At 51.3% G+C, this 17,664-nt stretch overlaps 1 protein-coding gene across 5 annotated transcripts in view; it reads left to right on the top strand.

Annotated features, from left to right (window-relative positions):
* The window catches only part of TRPC4AP (transient receptor potential cation channel subfamily C member 4 associated protein), a 102,500-nt gene extending 84,837 nt beyond the window's left edge, over positions 1–17,663 (top strand). The window contains exons 9-19 of one of the 5 annotated variants that reach the window (XM_073792914.1): positions 3,196–3,362; positions 6,260–6,391; positions 8,486–8,544; positions 10,123–10,224; positions 11,403–11,486; positions 12,573–12,663; positions 13,699–13,878; positions 14,407–14,573; positions 15,195–15,307; positions 16,319–16,525; positions 16,730–17,663. In XM_073792914.1, coding sequence (XP_073649015.1) covers positions 3,196–3,362; positions 6,260–6,391; positions 8,486–8,544; positions 10,123–10,224; positions 11,403–11,486; positions 12,573–12,663; positions 13,699–13,878; positions 14,407–14,573; positions 15,195–15,307; positions 16,319–16,525; positions 16,730–17,037 — 1,610 coding nt within the window. In that variant the 3' untranslated portion in view covers positions 17,038–17,663. Of the gene's footprint in view, positions 1–3,195; positions 3,363–6,259; positions 6,392–8,485; positions 8,545–10,122; positions 10,225–11,402; positions 11,487–12,572; positions 12,664–13,698; positions 13,879–14,406; positions 14,574–15,194; positions 15,308–15,760; positions 16,092–16,318; positions 16,526–16,729 lie in introns of those variants that run through there. The other 4 variants (XM_033839821.2, XM_033839820.2, XM_073792915.1 and 1 more) reach the window with 4 other exon arrangements.
* Position 17,664: the final 1 nt, after the last annotated feature.

The raw sequence follows: 17,664 nt of genomic DNA, 5'->3' as shown, positions 1-17,664 counted from the left end.
CACGCACCGCAACTACTGTAGCCCACGTGCCTAGAGCCTGTGCCCCGCAACGAGAGGCCACCGCAATGAGAAGTCCGCGCACCGCAACCAAGAGTAGCCCTGCTCGCCGCAACTAGAGAAAACCCACGTGCAGCAACAAAGACCCAATGCAGCGAAAGATAAATAAATTAATTAATTTTGAAAAAGAGACAGATAACAGGTGTCGGCAAGGAGATGGAGAAATCAGAACCCTCATTCCCTGTTGGTGGGCATGCAAAATGGTGCAGCCACTGTGGAAAACAGTCTGTCAGGTACTCAAAAGGTTAAACATAGTTTCCGTATGACCTAGAAATTCCACTTGTAGGGATATACCCAAGAGAAATGAAAACATATGTTTACGTAAAAACTTAGACACGAATGTTCATAAGAGAAGATTTACTATAGCCAAAATATGGAAACAACTCAAATGTCCATCAACTGATGAATGGATAACAATGTGGTATATTGTATGTAATAGAATATTATACAGTAACTTAAAAAAATGAAATACTGTTACGTACTGCAACCTGAATGAACCTTGAAACCGTTGTGCTAGAAACAAAAAAACACAAGTTATATGATTCTATTTATATAAAATGTCCTGAATAGGCAGTTCCGTAGAGACAGAAAGTAGTCTAGTGGATGCCTGGAGCTGTAGGGGCTTGGCGGGAAATGGGGATTGACTGCTAATGTGAACAGGATTTCTTTTAGGGGTGATACAAATGCTCTAATATTGATTGTGGAGATGGCTGCACAATTCTGTGAATATATTAAAGGCCAATAAATTGTACGTTTGAAAGGGGTGAATTGTATGGCATGTGAATCATAGCTCAGAGCTATTTTGGTTTTTTTTTAAAGTGAGTGTGCCCCAGGGTACAGTACAGATATATGGAGGGTGGTACCCACTTTAATCAGTATTGTGGAGCTGAATAGATTTGGAGGGAAGCACAGGCCTCTTAAACTAGTTTTTCTATCCTCATCCTTGGGAATCACGTTGTTACTAAGCTCTGGCCATTGCTTTCAGGACTGTGATTCGTGAAAATATTTATCCCAGAGAGTTTCTTGTCAGGCCTTTGCAAACCAGGCACCAAAAGTTGGCAGTGACTCGGCAGAGTCCAGGCTGCCTGCATCTCTCTTTCTCCACAGACGTTCATTACTGAGGAGGGCTCATGTGCCATCCGCCGCCCCTGCTCCTTCCACAGACGTCCTCTCCCGCAGTCCCCCCCAGACCCCCAAGCTAGGTGATGAGGACGCTGAGGCGCTGGAGGCTACATGGCAGGTGTGCAGCAGAGGCGCGATTCTGCGTGATAGCTCTTCAGATTCTCTTTACAAATCAGTTGACTCTTAAAGTGTTCTGGGAGCGGGGCCAAGGAGTCCCAACACATAAATTGAGTAATTATGGTTTTCCTCCCAACATGCAAGAAAAGATATGTGAATAGATAGAATTTTCTCAATTAGATTTTTTCCAGTAAACTTTTCTTAGTCTTTGCTGGCTGTCACTTTCATTGCCATTAAGAGCTTGCAGATTAAAAGGAAGAAAACATATAGCAAGCAAGCATTAGCAAAAACTCAGAGTTCGTTTTCTACTTCTGTTTAACACATACTTGTATGTTGGGTACGTGTGCCCTGCATTTTTTAAGCACTTTCAACATATTAAATCATTTAATCTTTGCAACGTTGGTAAGAGATAGGTACTGTTGCCATTATTTCTGTTTTACAGATGAGGATGGATACTGAAGCATAGACACATCAACAGACTTCCCCAAAGCCACCCAGCAGTCTGGCTCCGAGTCCTTAACCACTGTGCTGCACTGCCTCTCTGTCATGCTTCGTTCAGCAGCTGGTCATCTTTCAGCTTTTATATTAGTGATGTAACATGGCTGGAAAAAATAGTTCTAAGTCTGTAGGGTGGAGTAAGTTAGGTTTTTAGGTCATGATATCCCCGTACAGAAATCATAACTGCATGTGCCTCACCCGAATATATCTCATGACCACTGCTCTGTACCACATAGACTTTCTGGCCTTTTCAAAAGGCCTCTAGGGCAACAGTTCCAATAGGAACTTAAAAGGACCTTAGTAGTTACTGATTCATCCTTTCACCTTAAAGATGAGGAAAACTAAGGGGAAGTAAATCCTAAGGTCTCCTGACTCTGACCTTTTAAAATAATAGGGACCTAAGAGTGAGGCTTCCCAAGAATCAGGGGCTGGGCCTTCTTGTGTCCTCCTTCACTCCTCACAGGAGCTCCAGCCGATCGCTGCAGCACTACTTTTCTTCCCGTTTACAGAGCACTTGAAAGCCTGACGAGGAGGTGACTTGCTCAGGGTCACACAGCCAGCAAGTTGTCATTCCACAGCCCGCCCTCAGTCTTCATCCCTTTGCTCTGCCCCATTCCCGAGAGTACCCTCCACTGCAGCCTGCGTGACCCACTGAGACTTTTTTGTTAACTGGGTAGTAGAGGAAATGAGATGGTTTACCTAAAGCCCGAAACCCAATGCCTGACACATATTGTGTCCATGAATATTACGTAGCTTTTGCTGTTGTCGCTAATAATGAAATAGGGTAAAATGAAAACCTGCTAGTAGATAATATCTCTATATTATCTGTATCATCTGTACAGATAGTATCTGTATCACTAGTATCGATTGTGATGCCTCGTCTGCCTTAGGAAACTTTCCATGGCTGTTTGAAAAACAGGAGGGAAAAAAATCTTCAAAAAGCATCCATTTTAGTCCTTCAGCAGTGCCCCCTTGTGGCATCTAAGCAGAGGGACCAGGTACCTAAGAGTCCTTTGTCACCTGAAGAGAATTTGACACAGTTTGCTGCTGGACATGTGTCTGGGCACTTTCTCGGGGTGGGCGCGGTGGGTCCGGCGGTGGCAGGAGAAAGGATTTGGGGGCAAGGCATGGATCAGATTACTGGGTTGGCTGTGTCAGAGTATTTTTGCTGGGTGTTAAAAGCTGATGGGATACAATTGCAGAGTCCATGTTCCTAAGTTTCTAAGCTTCCCTGAACCCGGTGGCCTGGAGAGAGTTTTGTGGCTTTCAAAGTCTCTGTCACGGACTCAGGGCCCAGTCTGATGGCTCTGATACCTCAGTCTGTTCAGAGCAGGTTTGAGGGGCAGAAACATGTTTCCTCACAAGCAGTGATTGAACCCTCTCTCCTGGTGGCTGTCTCAGCCTCCATTGTGCTCCCTCCTCCAGGGGCTTCGGAGGAAAATGGCCTGCCTCACACTTCACCTAGGACCCAGCTGCCTCAGTCAATGAAGATCATGCATGAGATCATGTACAAACTGGAAGTGCTCTATGTCCTCTGCGTGTTGCTGATGGGGCGCCAGCGAAACCAGGTGGGCCCTTCCGCCACGTCTCAGAGCAGGAGGAGCCGCGGGCAGACACTTCCCAGGCACCTGTTAGGCCGCCCCTCACAATGCCTCTGTCTCTGGCCAGCAAAGCGAGGGGTTGGCTCCCTTGTCCCTGTTTTACACATCAGGAAACCAGTCTGATTCCGGGGCTCATAGTCTTTCCACTGTACCTTGCTGTGGGCATCATTTCTAGACAGAGCATTGGTGCCCCGGGCAGGAGTGGGCGGCTTAGCCATGTTATCTGACCTTGTTAATGTGCAGAGTAAAGGGTGGGTGTCTGCCCTGTAGATGCACTGGAGGAGTTGCCAGGCTGATGGGGGCTTGGGGTGGCGGGTCGGAACTGTGTCAAGTTATGAAAACTAGGCAACTGCGGGGGGTCCAGCCATGCTGAGGTTCCTTGAACCTTGAAGCAGTTCCAGGAGGGAGGACCAGGGAGGAGGGGGAGGGCTCTAGAAGTATGCAGCACTCCTCAAGATGCATAAGTGGCCCACTCATGCTCCCTGCGCATTCTCCTAGGGGTGAAACGAGGCCTGGGGGGAGGGGTGGGCTAAGGGAAGCGGGAGCTGGGAGCTCAGCAGTCCTTGAGCACCTTTTTGAGTTAGGGACTGTACTCTCACACAGCTCTCTGTGAGGTGGGTGCAGTTATCACAAGTTTACAAGTGAGGAGCAATTTTAGAGAGGGCAGCAGGGAAAAGACTGGCTGAAAGATGACATCTGGCCCAGCAGCGTCCTGAAGAAAGCGAGGAAGCCAGGACTGCTAACCCTCAAGACAGCCTGCCAGGTAGAGGGAGCAGGCCCAGATGGGAAGTGGGTGCGAGCCTGCCTGGTGGGTTGGTGGAACAGTAGGGAAGCTGGGGGATGGACAGGAACCAGCAGCGAGGAGAGGTGGGCTGAGGGGTCACGCGGGGGCCAGGTCGCATTGGGCTTTCATAGGCCATTTAAGGGCTCTTGTGTTTATACTCTGAGTGAAATGGGAAGCCATCCTCTGGCTGCTGTGTGAAAGAGCTCACAGTAGCTAGGACCAGCATGTTTGTGGCAGGAGTGGTGAGAGGTGCTTGCGTTCTGGATCTATTTTGAAGGTAGAACAGGTAAGATTTGCTGATAGGTTAGATGTGGACATAAGGGGAGAGAGGAGTTAAAGGTAACTTCCTTACCTCTTTCCAAGCAGGTGGGAGGAATGGTTTGCCATTTATTGACATGGTTAAGACTGGTGGGTAAGGACTGGAGGGGCAGACGTCTGAAGGGAGGAAGGGGAGGAGTTCAGTTTGAACAAGCTAGGTTTAGGTGTCTGTTAGAATTGGCACTTGGCTTACCTGCACCTGGAGTTAGGGGAGAGGAGAGGCCTGGAGGTATAACTTTGGGCGTCGTCACCCTGTGGTTGGCATTTAAAACCAGGACGCTGGATGAGATCCTGCCCTGATGTCCACAGCACTGGGACTCCTTCCTTTAATATGGAATATATTTCTTATAAAAGATATTAGTCACAATATCTTACCTGTGTTGAGTGCTTTTTCTTTTTTGAGGCACTTTCATCGTCATTCATATTTGAATTTGAGGTTATTTGGTAAGTTATACAGCAGGTGGTGACCTCTACCCCACTTGATGCTTGTGAAAACAAAGATACAAAAAGGGCCCTGCTCTCAGTCATCTCAGGCATCGTGAGAGCCAGGATTTAAACTCTGCTGCCCTGACTCTTCTTTCTGTCCCCTCACCATGGCAGTTCCCTGCTCTCTGAGCCTTCCTGTTACCAAGTTTCTATGAATCATTGTGGTCTTTAGTTAAACTGTGATAACAGCCGCCACTTCCTTGGGAGGGACCATCAGCTGGCCTCAGAACCCTGCCTTCCTGAGAACCAGTGTTATGCTGGTGTGTCCTCATTTGCACAGTCAGCATTAACTGAGTTCCTACTGTGTGCTAGGCACTGTGGGAACATGGATTCACAGACCCCGCCTAGACCAGGACAGCAGGGGGAACAGTTTCCCCGGCCAGGTCCCCCAGAAGGCTCCTCCTTGGAGTGACCTTATTATTGTGCACTTGGGCCAGGTTCTCTGACCAGTCTTGGCTAAGTTGAAATCACTAGACTGGAAATGCTCACCAAATGTCATAAGTTCCATCCCTCTGGTGCTAATGAAAATAATCAATACAACAGTCATTTTTTCCAGCGCTTCCTGTAAGTCAGGCCCTGAGCTTCCCTCACATTACCTCATTCAGCCCTTTCAATAGCTTCATCAGCCCTCATTTTCCATCAAGGGACTCAGGCTTAAAGAAGAATGTTGCCCAGAGTCACAGCACTGTCAAGTTCTGGTCTCCCAAGATAAACACCAGCCTGTGGTGGACGGGGAAGGGACAGGCTTTCAGATCAGAACACCTGAGTTAGGGTGACATTTCCACCCCTGCCTTGGCCACATCGGTCCTGCTAAACTTTCCTTTCCTCTGTAAAATGGGAATTAGTAAGTACTGGGGCTGTGCTCTGGACTAGACATGTTTTCTGACTTTATCCTTACAACAGCCCTGAAAAGTAGTAATAGTTTTGTTTTATGTTATGTAAAAAATTATTTTAATAGGTCAGTAATTCACATAGTTCTGTATTAAAAGGTGTGAATGAGTATAAGTGAAGCCTTTCTCCCCTCTGATCCTGAACATTCAGGGTTCTCCCATGAAGCATCTAATTTTACCAGTTATTAATGTCTCCTTCTAGAGAGTTTAAAAGTATGTTTGTGCGTAGCGGGAGTGGTGGTGAGGGTAGAGTAAGTGTGGCTGTTTTCTTTAAGCCTCAGCAATGCTTTCTTCGTCCTGAAGCCTCATGGTACCTACCTGCCCAGGCTTTGATAGGCCTTCACAGCACATTTGTCTTAATGCTTTTGCCTTCCTGCCCCATCCAGGTTCACAGAATGATTGCGGAGTTCAAGCTGATCCCTGGGCTGAACAATTTGTTTGACAAACTGATTTGGAGGAAGCATTCAGCATCTGCCCTTGTCCTCCACGGTCACAACCAGAACTGTGACTGTAGCCCGGTGAGCAGGGACCCTGGTGACAGATGGGCTTTGCTTGCCAGAAGTAGTTGTTTCAAGAACTGCTGTTGGCCCTTTGAAATTTCATTCTTTGAGAGTAGAGCAGAAACTGAAAGTCATAGCCTGTGTAACCCCATAATTGGAAGCCACCTTGGGGAAGGATCTAACCCCCACCCTTCACCTATCCAGAAATCTCTTTTGAGGCCCTCCAGCCAGCCTTCCTTTGTTCACCTCTGGGCAGGGCACTCACTTTCCTCCAGACAGGACTACCCTCTCTGCTACGGAACAGCAAGTTTTTCCTCATTCTGGTCTCTATCCCATTGTAATTTACACCCACTGATAGTAGGTTTGCCTTCCAGAACCACGCCAGTGGTCTGCCTCCAAAAAGGGCTTTAGGAGGTTTTCTCCTTTTTAAGGGTCAAGGGCTCACCTTTGCTCGGTCTTTCTCACGGTGCCCTAGAGAGCACTGAACTGGGAGTCAGGAGCCCTGTTGTGCCACTCAGCTTTTTGGGAGAGCTTGAACAAGTCACTGAATCTCTGAGCCTCTGTTTCTTGCAAAAGAAAGATCATCGGCTCTCAGCATGAGGGGGAAAGTGCCACACGGCCACCAGGCCCAGCGACACGGGTCCTCCCTGGTCTCTAAGCTGCATTCTGGGGACTTTCCTCAGTGCCGAATCTTCCAGTTTACTGTTTTTCTCCTTGGCTTTGTCAGATTTACCTTTCAACACATCCATTTAAGTTAATTTCAAGTGAATATATTCTGCATTTCTAGACATTTTGTCTGGATCTTTGTCAAAAGCTACGTGGTCTTTTATTCATTATGTTAATATTTTGTTCTTCTGTTGCATTTTCTGTCTTTAATTTTACCTCTTTAATTATTCATAACATACTTTTTTATGGTATTTTTTGGATTGCTCATGGGGAGCTACTTGTGTCTGAGTCTTCAGACTCGCCTCGGGGTGGAGTGTTGCCTTGTGTTCTGTACTGTTTGTAGAAGGTCACCTTCGGGGGAGGGGGAGCTTGTTTTCCCTGTGAGTACCTGTGTAGCCTGGGCCCTGGAAGTAGTCCTATAGAACATTTGGCTTTTGTCTGCCAGGTACTTCAGGGGGCACAGCATCCCAGGGCAAGGTTTCATTTTGAGTGTCTGCCCTCCCACTCTGGTAGTATGAGCCCAGGGTCCTCCTGGGGACCTGGGGGCTCCCCTCCACCACCAGCAGCACCCTGGCAGAGACAGGCTTATTTGCCAGCTCCCTGGGCTGGTAGGTGGGGTTTTTCTAACCCTTTTTTCACCAAATGTTTACATTCTGCAGGCTTTCCATGGGCCCAAGATTCTGTCTGGTCCCTGCAGAGCATTGAAACCCAAGCCCTGGCCCGAATAAGTCTCATTTCCACTTCTCCACCCACCCGGAGTTGCCACCATCAGCTCTTCTGCTCGCTGCTCTGAACTCGGTCCTTTCATTTCTGATTCTAGTGGAATTTCCTATGAACTTAGCCTCACATTTAAAATAATTTCAGTTATTTTTTTAAAGACTTTTTTAAAAAAATTAATTTATTTTATTTTTGGCTGCATTCGGTCTTCATTGCTGACCATACGGGCCTTTCTCTAGTTGCGGTGAGCAGAGGCCTGCAGTGTGCGGGCCTCTCACTGCGGTGACCTCCCCCGTTGTGGAGCACAGGCTCTAGGTGCACGGGCTTCAGCAGTTGCGGCTCACAGGGTCTAGACCACAGGCTTAGTAGCTATGGTGCGTGGGCCCAATTGTGTCACAGCTTGTGAGATCATCCCGGACCAGGGCTCGAACCCATGTCCCCTGCATTGTCAGGTGGATTCCCAACCACTGTGCCACCGGAGAAGCCCAATTTCAGTTATTTTTTATCCAGTATGTTGGGGTGTTTTTAACAGGAAGGGTCTACATTAGCTGAATCTCCTGTTGGCCAGATGTGGACAAAGGGTTTTCTGACTAAAGAGAAGTCCTCACTGTGCACGAGGACAGGGGCTCAGAGAAGCAGAGTGACATCCAGGCTGTCACCAGAGCCTTTTGTTTTCTTTTGGAACATTGTGACTGTGGTTTTAACATCGAGGATGCACATGTATTTTAGGACATCACCTTGAAGATTCAGTTTTTGAGGCTCCTCCAGAGTTTCAGCGACCACCATGAGTAAGTACGAGCCATCCCTGGGAGGGGAGTTGTTTCGTTGTCTTTTCTTCTCCCTTTGTCTAACCGCTCACCTCGGCTCAGGAGGACCTGGGCGCCGTTCTCACCTCAGGGCAACCGCATGGGGCTGCACTTCCATGATCAGGGCTGCCATTTGTGCAGCCCATCCTTTATGCCAGGCCCTACACTGAGTTTCCTCTTGCCCCACAGCCACCTTGGAAGTGAGTGCGGAAGTTGCTGCCCCCTTATTACCCTTGGGGTCAATACAGCTGTCAGCCGTCTGTCCCTCTGAGCCAGGAGCTCGCCTATTTGCAGGGGCCAGCAGGAACCTCAGATGGCCAAAGCGGGCTGAGTATTGGCATGTTGAGCAGATGGAATATTCTTCACCTGTACAAGGAGATGTACTCTCCCCTGTTTTCCTTGAAACACACTCTGCCCTCTTATTTTTACTGTCCAACGTTTGGTGGAGGATGTATTGGAGAATGATTCTCTGCTATAAGGAAAGTGCAGGGGAGGGGTAAATGGCAGCTGACCTTGGTGTTGGTGAGACCTTGGTGAGCTGGAACACACAGGCAGCCACTGCTCAGCTCTTAGCAGCTGTTGGTGTACAGGAAACAAGGCCCAGTGTTGCATAGCTTCTGAGTTTTTCCCCCAAGGAAAGCCAGAAATTAAGATTTATGTGAAAAGTCCTGATTTTTAAGTGCTGGTTTATATTCGTTTCAAATATTGTATAAGCTGACAGGACGTGCCTGGGGACACACGTGACCTCAGGGGCCTTCACTTTGCAGCTTTTGTCTGGATCATGTTGATCATCCTCTCTGAGAGATTCTCTGTCTGAAGGCCTCAAGCTCCAGCAAGTATGTCAGCCCTGAAAAACGGCACCAATGTGTTCTGAACGTGTCCTTTTTTTCCTGAAGAATTGAGCCCCTAGCTTTCATCAGATTCTTAAATCTGATGGGTCATGTTCTCAGGCTTGGATTTTATATATTCTAAAGCAGTGCGAAAATGTGGGAGCATTTTTCATGGGAGTGACATGTTCAGATTGCAGTTATCTGAAGATTATTCTGGGTGCTGTATGTGGGAGTGACTCCTGTGGGGAGACCATTTAGGAAACTGGTTCTGTCCACATGACTTGGGTGACGAGAGGCCTGGATGTGAAAGGGAAAGGAGGGAGGGAGTGTCACAGCCAACTCAGGCCTCCTGGTGGGAATGTTGGAACAGGGCCAGTCTTGACTAAAATGATGAGTTTGATTTGGACATCACTGAGTTGGAAGTGCCTTTGAGAAATTAAATAGAAATGTTCAGTGGCAAAAGAAAGGCCTAGAGATGCTAAGGAAAGGGGCCTCATTAGTGGACGTGGCAGGCAGAGGGTGGGCGTTGGGGCCAGGGAGACTCCCACAGCCTGAGAGCAGTGGGCTGCGTGCCCTGCCACAGAATGCTGGCTCGGGGTAAGTGGCGTTGGGGTCGGGTACCCTGGGGCTTCTCGGATTCCCTCCACAGCAAATGGGCAGGGCACTAGCCCAGTGTTGATGCGGCAGCCACAGTTCCTGTCCTTTACCACCTCCAACACATTTATTTCAGGAACAAGTATCTACTGCTCAACAACCAAGAGCTGAATGAACTCAGCGCCATCTCTCTCAAGGCCAACATCCCCGAGGTGGAAGCCGTCCTCAACACTGACAGGTGAGCACGGCTGGGGTGCATCTGTGGCCCACAGCCCACCCTGGTTTCCTGCGTGTCCCAGGGCTCCCAGATGGGTGCACACAGGTGTGTGTACTTGTCCTTTCTCACTCACGGGTAGCTACAGTGTCTTGAGGGCTCCTGTGTGCCAGGCACTGTCCTCCCGTCACCTGCATTATCTCATTGGAGCCCCGCAGCAGCCCTTGGAGGGAAGTGCCGTCGTCACCTCCACTTTACAGACTGGGGAGCAGGGGCTCGGGTCACCTCCCACAGGTCATATATACTCTGCTGTCTCCCTTGTCACCCAGCTTCATTGACATGCTCCTTTCCTGCCCTCTGCCAAGTCCCATTAGCTGGGTTATACTTGCCTCACTTTCTAGAGCGGAGCAGGGAAGTCACAGGCTCACAGGGGTCAGGGGAGGGAGGGAGGACTGTATCCAGCAACAGGAGTTGTAATTCTCCAGCCTTTTTTGTTTGTTTGTTTTTACTTTTAAAGTAGCAGAAATCTTTGTTCAAATGAAAGTGAATATAGTCCCACCCTAACACCTGTAGTGGGTGAGTAGTAGAGCTGCTCTATTTGAAGGGGGAGTTTAAGGACCTAGAGTCCCTGCCTGCTTGGCCCTCTCTCCCCGATAATGCAACCTGAGTCATTTCCTCACTTACTGTCTTTGCTCCCTAGACCAGGAAGCGGAGGCCCAGAGCCTCAGGTACTTGTCCAAGGCCAGCTGGAGCTGAACCTGGGGCCCAGGGTACTCCCTGCCTCACCCTGTTGGCACGGACTTTGCCCCATCTGCTAGACTCTGTCATGGTATTTCAAACCCACTTTTGTTGTAAGCAGCCCTCTCTCCAGCAGTTCTGAGCCCTGTGTGACTCTGGTTGTGTTTTTGGCCTCTGATCACTTGTCAGTGAGTTTGGGCAGGGAAAGCTGCCCTGAGATGTAGTGAGAATGCACTTGGCTATTCAGTTGTGAGACTGCAGGAGTCCTTAGGGTGCTCTGGACCCAGGTAGAGCAGGAGGACATCCTGTAGGTTTGGAAATGTCACCATGTTTTTTTACCCACCTACCCCAGCAGAGACACCCAACCCCAGGGCCCCAAGACACAGTCCTTCGGCCAAGTGGAATTTGGCCCCTATCAGCCTCTCAGATCTGCCCCCAATATGTCCCTGTCTATTTTATTTCAGGAGTTTGGTGTGTGATGGGAAGAGGGGCTTATTAACTCGTCTGCTGCAGGTCATGAAGAAGGAGCCAGCTGAGTCATCTTTCAGGTAGATCTGGGACACGCACCTGCCACTCCTGAGGGCCCAGGAGCCAAGTGTTTCTTTAGCTGTTAGAATGACCTTCTTTAGTCACCAGCTTCTACCCCGGACATCTGGTTACTGTCAGGGAGAGGGAGTTTGCCGTCTCCCTTGTGTTGACTCAGCACGTACTCACTAGCTTCTGCTGCGTGCCACCAGTGTGTTTCAAGAATTGACCAAGAATTGACCAAGCATTCACCAAGCACCTGTTCTGTGCTGGTGCTGGACAGGTGGGGGAGAAATGGGAGCTACAGCCCCTGCCCACATGGAGTTGCCTGGGTTGTGAGAAACAAGCATGAAAAGAAACCTGTGTGGGGGTTGCAGTGTGGAAAGGCTCGGAGCCAGGACCTGCCCCGGGAGCCGTGGGAGCAAAGGAAAGGCTGGTGGGGCGGGTGCGGACAGGGAGGGCACCTCAGTTCCTTAGACTCATCTAAGTTGAGTCTTAAAGGCTGCAGACAGCAGTAGCAGGTGAGGGAGGCATTCCATCAGGGTGGGTGTGAGCTGTCAGTAGGCTCCATCCCCAAGGGTCCCCTGTCAGCTCAGCCTGCTTTGTCCTGACGTCCCCTTATGGATCCCAGCTCTGCCCTCCGGGGCCACTCAGTCAACATCAGCCACCTCTTCTCTAGGACAGCCCATCAGAAGTGAGCTCGGTGGTCTGTCCACACGTCTGTCGGGTTCCCTCATGCATTCCCGGCCCCTCGCTTCCATGTCCACCTGTTCCTCTGAAGGGGCAGAGGCTAGAGTGTGTTTTTACACGTGATTCACAGGGCCAGCCCTTTGATCCTAGATGCTGCCTTCTCCAAGACACAGCTCCTTCCAGACGAACCACATGGAGGACTGTTCCCCCCTGAGCCGTCAGATCCCTGAGGATGGGGACCCTTGATGTGTCCCCAATGCCTAGTGTGAGGCCCGATGCCTAGTAGATAGACGTTCAGTAAATGTCTGTTGGATAAATGAAAAGGCAGCAGACATCTCCCAGCCCCTTGGTGAATTGAACATGGGCCAGAAGAGGGCAGCCTTAGCCACCTGGGCCAGGGGTCAACATTTGGGTCGCAGGTTTTGGCAAGCCCGGGCTGTGGAGAGTTTCCTCCGAGGGACCACCTCCTATGCAGACCAGATGTTCCTGCTGAAGCGAGGCCTTCTGGAGGTAATGGCCCGGAGGAGCCAGGGTGTCGGGTGTCCCTCTCCCCAGCCCCATGTGTTGCTTTCCTGTCCTGAGACCTAGACAGCTGGCAGAGCAGACCAGATCTCTTTATCGTAAAATGCCAGTGCAGATCGCCCTGGTACTTCCCCATAGCTGTCAACTCTGGGTTCCCCATGGGTGCCTAACGGGTGACTGAGGGATCTGGGGGTGGCCATGGAGGATTACAGGAGTCTGTAAAGTTGCTCAGCAAGGCCTTTTGACCCTGAGGATATTTTGCTGCTGACTAAAAGTTCATTTCCCTTTCTTGAAAAATGGCCTCCAGAAAAAGCAAAATTTACGAAGGGAGGTAGGGCAAAATGTCCAAAGCTACAATTGGGTAAAAAAAAGGATACAAATAAGAAACTGACCCATGCATTGTTATAAAAATCCATAAGGAAAAGAACTGATCCAAATTGGTATATACAACTTCAAGAAAATAAAAATGAAAAAGGAAACAGTTTAACTGTCATAGAAAACCTTCTCAAGGAGTTAATCAGTTGCTTTATGTTCTTGAAAAAAGTTCACTGACTTTAGTGTGAACTTCTTCTTTTATTAACATAAAGACAAACCATGGGGTCAAAACGTGTCTCGTGTTCTTAAACCCTGTGCTTCACTTGAATGGCTTCAGTGCTCGGGCAGTGGCCAGTGTTACCTCTGGAGACGGCCACCTCCCTGCGAGCTGGAGAGCCTGGCCGTCTTGCAGACACTTTAGCTCGGACCTGGGCAAGCGAGAGAGGTGATGGCTACATAGCCCAACCTCCCCCCACACCCGACTTCCTGGTGAGGTGTGTCAGGCCCGGCCCTGCCCTGGGAGCCACCAGCGTCCTCAGATGAGAATCTAGACAGGGGAGCAGGTTCCATCAACCTGGATGCTTGCTCAAAGCTAATGCCACGTGGTCTGAGCTATGTGCCAGGGCTGGGGGAGGCCGGCGGTGGGCAGCTTAGATGAGCACAGCCTGGGGGCAGCAGCCATATGTGCCTGTTGGTCCCTGGGATCAGCTGCCTTCCTGCCTTCACCCTGTCCTCTCCCACCCCCAGCACATCCTCTACTGCATTGTGGACAGTGAGTGCAAGTCGCGGGATGTGCTCCAGAGTTACTTTGACCTCCTGGGGGAGCTGATGAAGTTTAATGTTGATGCATTCAAGAGATTTAATAAATACATCAACACGGATGCAAAGGTAAGTCTAACCCATGGTTCCGTGGGGTGTGCCACATCATCCAGAAGTTATGTTGGAGCCCAGTCTTCAGGCGCTGGTTTTAAATTGGAGAGTCCTGGGGAGTCAGCGGGTAGTTGTCAACAAACATTCATTAGCCCTTGCTGTGTGCCGGGCACTGTGCTAGACCCTGGGTACACAGGGATGAAAGTCCCAGCCGCTTGTGGGCAGGTGGGCTTGGAAATGGGTCTGATGCAGTGTGCCGGGTGCCATGATGAGCCCCAGAAGGGCAGGACTGGGCCCGGTGTGTTAGGCTCACAGGATGTGTGTGGCAGAAACCCAGCTCAGACAAGTTGAAGTAAAAATGACAGTAGACCCTTCAGTGCAGAAAACGCTGGACATAGTGTCAGAAGATGCGAGTCAAGCTCTTTTGCTGGGACTGCTTATTAGGTGGTGAGGGCAGGGCACAGGTTTGTCCAAGCTTCAGTCTTCCTGTTGGAAACAGCTGGGCCAGGGTACGGGGATACCCCCTGCAGTGACTGCACGCCCTAGGCCTTGGCCGTCTCCAGCCGAGAACCCACCACCCCCGTCAGCCCAGCCTCCGCTCCAGTTCCAGGTGTTCCTGAAGCAGATCAACAGCTCGCTGGTGGACTCCAACATGCTGGTGCGCTGCGTCACTCTGTCACTGGACCGATTCGAAAACCAGGTGGACATGAAAGGTAAGAAAAAGCCGTAATGCCAAGGTGAATCGGTCCAGTGTGGCTGCGATTGGTGTCAAACGCCCAGCCTCTAGCAAGGAGACAGAAATGTCTGGAAGTAGCTGCACCAAACACCCACGTGGTTGGGGTCAAGGCGGTGGCTCTCAGGGTGATTTTCTTGGCTTTGCTTTTATCATCCATGCTTCCTCTGATGAGCATGTGTGACATTTTAATGGCAGGTGGAAAAAAAAAACCACTGTTTCCAGCAAAATGCGAAAAACAACACACACCCTTCCTCTCCTGGCCTGGACTTGCCTGGGATGAGAGGCCCCCACGTGGTGAAGACTGGGGAGGGCCTCTGGGAGAGGTGGTCCCCGAACGTGACCGAAGGCAAAGGTGGAAGCAAACTCCTGGCAGGGGCTCTAGTGAGAACGCAGGCTTTAGCCGGGGTGGCAGAGCAGCTGGAGGTTTGTTCCTGCTGCAGCCAGCACTTTCTGTAGTTGTTTTGACAGTGGGGGCTCCCAGCTTCAGAGTCAGAGCCCAGGGGGGGCTTGACTAGAAGCCTGGGTGTCAGGCCCCTGGGCCTGAGCCGCAGACCAGCTTCCACACCTGCTGCTCACACCTCTGCCTCTCTGTCCCTAGTCGCAGAGGTCCTGTCCGAGTGCCGCCTGCTTGCCTACATATCCCAGGTGCCCACACAGATGTCCTTCCTCTTCCGCCTCATCAATATCATCCACGTGCAGACGCTGACCCAGGTGAGAGGCTGTGCAGACCTGCCACAGGGAAAGGGAGATTGGAAGCAGGTACCCTCATCCCAGAGCCACCTTCACCCTAGAAGTGTTGGGTTGGCCAAAAAGTTCATTTGGTTAATGAATACATTCAATAAAGTTCTTGGTGAAAATGAAAAATGTGTCTTTTTACTTAAAACTGAACAAACTTTTGGGCCAACCCAATACATCTCCTGAGACCCATCCCTTGGTTCCTGGGAAACCCTCCCAGCTATTCTGAGGACTTTTCTCCAGTAAGGATCAGTGCCCCATTTTACAGAAAGAGCCTGGGGAGGGAGCAAGGCTCCAAGGTCACAGATGATTTGGGGCAGAGTCAGGATGGGCACTGAGCTCTGAATCCCAGTTCAGTGCTCTCCGAGCCCAGCCTCCTGTGCAGACTTTGGGGTTGGACCTGATGTTGACTCCCACCTCCTTCAACAGATAACTGTGCAGCTGACCCTTTTCCGAGCTTCACACCCCTCTTTTCTAAAGTGGGGGTAATACTCAGAGGTTGTTCTTTCATTCCTTCATCTAACGTTTACTGAGGCGAGACCCTGGGCTGGGGATGCACAGTGAACGAAACAGTCTGAGACACTTCAGGAAGCTGCCTGTCTAGTGCTGAGTGAAGCAGAGTGAGACACCTGCATCTGATGCGTGCACCCCGCCGCCCCAGGGATCGAAGCTCCTGGGAAGAAGCGATGCCTGAGCTGATTCTGGAGGAAGAGTGGACTCTAACTAGACTGATGACACCGTTCCCACCGGAAACATCCCAGGGTGGGGATGGGGGCGTGGGGTGAGGGACCAGGAAGGCACTTGGGCCAGGATGCCAGCATCGTTCCTCTCCCCAGTCCTCTTGTCAGCTTTCTGCAGGGGCAGTGCAGTGCATGGCCCCTGGACTCCGCCAGGGACACCGTCCTCCCTGCCCAGTGGCACCCCCGCTCCACCGGGGCCCCTGGGGCTGCCGGCACGTGCGTGACCTGGATGGCCTGGTGCTTGCAGGAGAATGTCAGCTGCCTGAACACCAGCCTGGTGATCCTGATGCTGGCCCGACGGAAAGAGCGGCTGCCCCTGTACCTGCGGCTGCTGCAGCGGATGGAGCACAGCAAGAAGTACCCTGGCTTCCTGCTCAACAACTTCCACAACCTGCTGCGCTTCTGGCAGCAGCATTACCTACACAAGGACAAGGACAGCACCTGCCTGGAGAACGTGAGTGCCCCACCCCTGAGGGGTGGCGGGCGGGCTGCGGGCACGCAGACCCAGGGCCCCTCGGAGGGGCATCTGGGGTCCCTGGTCCCCGCCTGGACCCTGTGGCAGGCAGCTCTTTGTCCCCTTACCAAGGCCCTCCCCACGGGGTGCTGGGCTCGACCCGGGTCCCCCAGGCGCCCGCCCAGCCCCTCTCTCTTTGCCCAGAGCTCCTGCATCAGCTTCTCATACTGGAAAGAGACAGTGTCCATCCTGTTGAACCCGGACCGCCAGTCACCCTCTGCCCTTGTCAGCTACATCGAGGAGCCCTACATGGACATAGACAGGGACTTCACCGAGGAGTGATCTTGGGCCAGGCCTTGGGAGGCTGCTGGGCCTGGGCCAGCGCGGGTGAGCGTGGGTACGTGTGCCTCACGCCCTGCCCTGTCCCGTCCTGTCCCCCACCCCGCGCCTCCCTGCTGCTCTCCGCCTGCCCCAGGTCTTCAGGTACAGGCTTGGTGGGAGGGAGCGTCTAGAAGCCCTTGGCCCCTGGGTCTGAGGGCCCCGGGTCATTGGGGAGCCTCAGTTCCCTCAAGATCTCCATGACGAGGACAGGGACACTGTGCCCACCCTTCCTTCAGAACCCTGGGGTCCCGGCCCACCCAGAGGTAAGGGGACTTTTAAAAATAGCTCTGTCTGAGCTCCTGCCCGGTCTCTTGGCTGTCAGTCCTGGGGTGGGGAGGGAGATAAGGGCACCCTCCCCCAATCTGTGAGCCAAGCTTGCCCTGGCCTTTGGACCCAGGCAAAGGCTTCTGAGCCCTTGGGCAGGGGTGGGGGACACCAGAGAACGCTACCTTCCCCCAAGCCTGCCCATCTGTCCCTCCCTTCCTCCCTCGTTTTCCTTTAGCTCCTCTGGTTCTGTTTGCTCATTGGCCGCTGTGTTCATGGGTTCCCCCAGAAGTGGGAGGGGCCTTCTCTTTCCATCCCTTGGAGCACAGGGAGGCTGTGCCCGGGCCCCCCGCTCCAGGGCAGCATCTCCTGCCTGAGCCCACCCCGCGCAGGAGCCTGCCTGGGAGCATACCCTCGGCCCCTCCGTGTGTTGCCAATTTATTAACAACAAATAAACCAATTAAATGGAGACTATTAAAGAATTTATTTTAAAT

The sequence above is a fragment of the Tursiops truncatus genome, chromosome 15 (genome assembly GCF_011762595.2).
Source record: "Tursiops truncatus isolate mTurTru1 chromosome 15, mTurTru1.mat.Y, whole genome shotgun sequence".
NCBI lineage: Eukaryota > Metazoa > Chordata > Mammalia > Artiodactyla > Delphinidae > Tursiops > Tursiops truncatus.
Note: the sequence above shows the minus strand (reverse complement) of the source record. Positions and strands in the feature narration are given on the sequence as shown.